The 5,053-nt window shown below is 35.5% G+C and overlaps 1 protein-coding gene across 1 annotated transcript; it reads right to left on the reverse strand.

Moving 5' to 3' along the window:
- Positions 3,302-4,234, reverse strand: LOC100517331 (olfactory receptor 14A16-like). The gene has a single exon (XM_003123566.3). It carries the CDS (start codon positions 4,232-4,234, stop codon positions 3,302-3,304), a length of 933 nt encoding a protein of 310 aa, XP_003123614.1.

Raw genomic sequence — 5,053 nt, forward strand, 5'->3', positions numbered from 1 at the left:
TGGTGCAGTGTATTTATGTGCCGTGTATATGTGGAAAAAATGTGGAGCTCTTTGGTGTATGCATATGCAAGTGTTTTCCTTTTGTTTCAGAGATCCTGACTGTTTTAATGCTTAGTTTTTATCTTATTCTTCATGAACCCAAGAGGCAGGTTGGAATTTCAAATTTTCATGACAGAGATTTTTTTTTCATTCAAATCTCTGATACCAAATACAATTTTATATTGCTTCTTCAATCATTCATTTTAATTTTTCTTACAGTATAGTGATTGTTAATAATCTTACAAATTGATTCTCTGTTTCTGAATTAATTTGATTATCATTTTTATTTCATAAGCCTTCATGAAGCAGTTGTTACAAAAGCAATTAAAACAATAGATCATGTCATAATCTTGAATAGAGAATCAAATGTTTATAACAAATTGAAATGACGACCTGTATAAATAAAACGATATCTGATGAAGATTGATAAAATGTACTTTGAATAGTCTAGAGAAAATGATAGATTTCCCTATTTATATGATTGATGCAGTTGAAATTGATATAAAACTTGAATTTATATGATGGTGCTGAATTCAATCAGAAATATAAAACAAGGAGAAACATTCCTTTACAGCAGATGGTGACTATTCTCTCATGAAAAATTTTGTGTATGTGAAATAAATAATTACATTTTATTGGAAAGAGAAATTACCACACAACAAGTGACTCATAGGAAAGTGAGTTTATTATTTGTGAAAGTTATTTTTCTGTAGATGATCCAATCCCCAACACAGTGCAACTGAAAAATAGCATAAGATAAATTAAGCTAAAAGTAAATGAGAAAATTCAGGAGTTCCCGTCGTGGCGCAGTGGTTAACGAATCCGACTAGGAACCATGAGGTTGCGGGTTCAGTCCCTGCCCTTGCTCAGTGGGTTAACGATCTGGCGTTGCCGTGAGCTGTGGTGGAGGTTGCAGACGCGGCTCAGATCCTGCGTTGCTGTGGCTCTGGCGTAGGGTGGTGGCTACAGCTCCGATTCGACCCCTAGCCTGGGAACATCCACATGCTGCGGGAGTAGCCCAAAGAAATAGCAAAAAGACAAAAAAAAAATAAAAAAAAAAGAAAATTCAGAATGATATTTTCCTCATTTTATGGTTTAGAACTTCTAGGGAAAAGTATCAATGAAGAACAGACTATAATTTTTGTATACAAATAGATAATATTTATTTATAATTTAAACAAAATAAAGGTACAAATGACCTACTAGTAAATATTTTAAATATATATCTATGATATTATTAACATATTTATATGTAAATAGATAATTCATCATAAAGCTCATATAACATTGTCAGTTGAAATTCAGATACATGCTCAAAAGAAGTGGGAGAAGTGAGAAAATGGTTATTATATGTTATATTACAGTGCATTGTATTATATTAGAGTGTTGCCAAGAATTTAGGGCACTGTAAGTAGAAGCCCTTTTTATTTTTTCACAAATAATTTAGATATCACCTTAGAAATGAGACCCATGGAGAGAAAATGTCAGTCTTATTACAGATAAAGTACAAGTTGGAGGATATTCTGGTGTCATGGCATCAATTGGGTAATGGCTTTATCTTAACTAACCTATATATTATCATAGATTTTGAGAAAAAATAAAAGAACCAAAATAATGAGATTATGTTTGGCTACAGAAAGCAGAAGATCAGGCCCAGGATTAGTGTGAAGTGAGATGAAATAAAACAAATCCCCTAGGGTTAATAGCTTTTCTAACACATTAGATGAACAAATCAAGCATTTTAATAGATGCTATTACTTACCAGTAATTTCATCTGACTTCTAGTGGAATATGGCATAATAAAAATTTCTAATATTACTATATAGAGATCATTTCTTTCTCTGAGACAGAAGACATAAGATCAACCACTCTTCCCTGTCCTTCTCCAAACCAAAAAGTATTTTACAGTATCTCCCATGAACTATATGAGTCCTGGTACCTGATACCACAGGAACATGGATAATCATCCCCTGGAAGCAACTAGCCTTCTAAGCCTAAACCTAACTATAACCCTAACCCTAAACGCAACCCTCACCCAACCAACTGTGGATCAAAGCTTCATCATTCTCTTTATGTTTTGAGACTCTTGAAATCCTGTTCAACTTTTTTTTTGAAAATTTTTTATTATACTTGACTTACAATGATCTTTCAATTTCTGCTCTGCAGCAAAGTGATCCAGTTATACATTCTTATTTTCACATTGTCCTCCATCATGTTCCATCAAAAATGGTCAGATATAGTTCCCTGGGCTGTACAGCAGAATCTCACTGCTTCTCCATTCCAAATGCAAAACTTTACATCTACTAACCCCAAACACCCACTCTCTCACACTCTCTCCCCTTTCCTCTTGGCAATCACAAGTATATTCTCTATGTCCATGAGTTTTTTTTTTTTCTGTTCATAGGTTCATTTGTTATGTGTATTAGATTCCAGATATAAGTGATATAACATGGTATTTGTCTTTTTCCTTCTGACTTACTACAGTTAGTATGAGTATCTCTAGTTCCATCCATGTTGCTGCAAATGGCATCATTCTGCTGTGTATATGTACCATATTTAATTTCATTATCTCTGCCTACTCTAGTTCTTCCTATGTCTCTCTCATTGTATTTTAGGACAAAACTCACTGTGGTTTCCAATCTTAGATCAGTCACACATCTTTTCTAAACCTTTGCTGCATTTTGGTCTGGGGTTTGTTTGTTTTTACTTTCCATCAGCTTTCACTTCGTGTCTGCTTCCTCTTCCAGATTCATTCCTCAGTAGCCTATATAACTGCTGTTTTGTTTGTATTTAATTTGTACAATTCAGTAATATTTAGTATATTCAGGGTGCTACAGGGTTCACATAACTTCTATTTCCTTTAATTTGAGAATGAATTATACATATCAAATCACATGGCATTTCAGTTATCACTGGTGCTGAGTGACTATAAATTTGATTTACTTCAGAGAGTCCAAGTTTATGTATGATGCCCCAGAATCCTGACCAGTTTACTTGTCACAGAAAAAGGAGTTCCCATTAGGATTCCAAATGTAAGAGCAACATATATATGACCAAATCCAAGGAGAATCTTACTGGTTTTGCCATCCATTTGGTGTAGACAGGTGCCTCACTCACTAGTAGAACTTTAATAGGTTAACAGCAAAATATTCATGGTAGTTTTTAATCCGCATACTAAATTTATTGTCAGAGTATGCCACAAATGACTCAGACAATTATGTCTGTGAATTAAAAGATCATGATGTATGTGAAATTAATTCTTCTAATTTGATTGAAAGTATCTGGCCTTTCTCAGTTTTCCTAGCGCTATCTTCATATCCTTATTTCTCAGACTGTAGATGAGAGGGTTCATGGTGGGTGGAACCACAGTATAGAATACTGAAATTAACAAGTCCAAGAGTGATGGAGATTTGGGTAAGGAGTGTAGATAGGCAAAAAACCCTGAAGAGAGAAACAAAGTCACAACAAGGAGGTGAGGCAAGCAAGTAGAGAAAGCTTTGGACCTGCCTTCTCTGGAGGACAACTTCAGCACTGTGGAGAAGATGTGAATGTAAGAAATAGCGATAAACACAAAGCAACCAAAATCAAACACTAGGCTGATCCCAATGACTACTAATTCCCCCATGTTAAATGAACATGTAAGAGAGAGCAGTTGTGGGACATCACAGAAGAACTGATGAACTTCAGGAGACCCACACATGGGTATGGAAAAGGTAGAAGCTGTATGCAGGATGGCATTGAGTCCTCCACTGAGCCATGAAGAGGCAGCCATCTCCACACAGGATCTGTGGCTCATGATGACGTCATACCTGAGTGGGAGGCAGATGGCAACATACCGGTCATAGGACATGACTGTGAGCAGTGCTACTTCTGTAGTGGCTAAGAGGAAAAAGAAAAATACCTGTGAAACACATCCAAAGAATGAAATGCTGTTGTGATTCATCAGAGAATTCATGATAGATTTGGGGACAGTGATGGAAATGAGGCAGAGATCCAGAAAAGATAAGTTCTTCAGGAAGAAGTACATTGGGGTGTGGAGGCAATGGTCCTTGGTGATGAGGGTGATAATGAGAAGATTCCCAAATAGGGCAGCCAGGTAAATTAGCAAAAAGAACACAGCATGTAAGATCTGGATCTCCCGAATATCAGTGAATCCCATGAGAAAGAATGTGCTTCCAGAAGTAAAGTTGTTCATTTCTTTTAATCACTTTCTCTAAAAAAAAAGAAGAAGAAATAAAAAAAATAAAGAAAAGGAAAAAAAGAAGCAAACAACTTGAGACTCAGCCTGAGAAGTTTTCCTGTTCTGATTTCTTCACTGCTCTTTCTCCCATTCACTTGCACATCTGTTAGGAAATTTGAGACCACGTGAGACTAACACCAGGAAGCTTCCATTGAGGTTGCTTTTCTACACTGATCATATTGCAATATTACTAAAGGGGTAGATACTTCCAGTTCAAATCATCTACCTCATGTTTCTATCTAAATCAATGCCCTTGCCCTGTATCATGCTCAAGTGAAATTTACATATTATATTGTGCAAAATGTAGTGTGAAAAGCCATGGCTTTTGAGCCATCAGTCCCTAATACAAATTTCACCTAGCCATTCCTTTCCTTTTCAATGAGTAAATTATCCAAGTGTTAGTTTACTCATTTCCAGAGTGACCTTTCTCATCTGACTATTATTTTTATTCAATTGAACAATGCATATAATAGTAACTAGAATAACACATTGACAGGAAGATCTTTAAAGCATCATTTTCTCTACTCAATGTTCCTTCCTTATTTTAGCATCAGAAAAATTATGAAAAGCTACGAAATGAGAAAATTCTGTGTTTGTGTGTACACGCCCATGTGCATGCATGTGTGTGTGTGTGTGTGTGTGTGTGTGTGTGTGTGTGCATGTGTATGTGTACTGGGTAATTATTACATTTTATTTTCTTTGAGATGTTTTAAAATTCTTGAAGTATATTAAGTGGTCAACCAAGCAACTTATTCTGTTCATTTAGGTACAAAT

Source organism: Sus scrofa, chromosome 2, assembly GCF_000003025.6.
Source record: "Sus scrofa isolate TJ Tabasco breed Duroc chromosome 2, Sscrofa11.1, whole genome shotgun sequence".
NCBI lineage: Eukaryota > Metazoa > Chordata > Mammalia > Artiodactyla > Suidae > Sus > Sus scrofa.

Bases quoted from the DNA above. Each gene is read 5' to 3' on its own strand.
- LOC100517331 (XM_003123566.3), bottom strand. From the start codon at position 4,234: ATGAACAACTTTACTTCTGGAAGCACATTCTTTCTCATGGGATTCACT.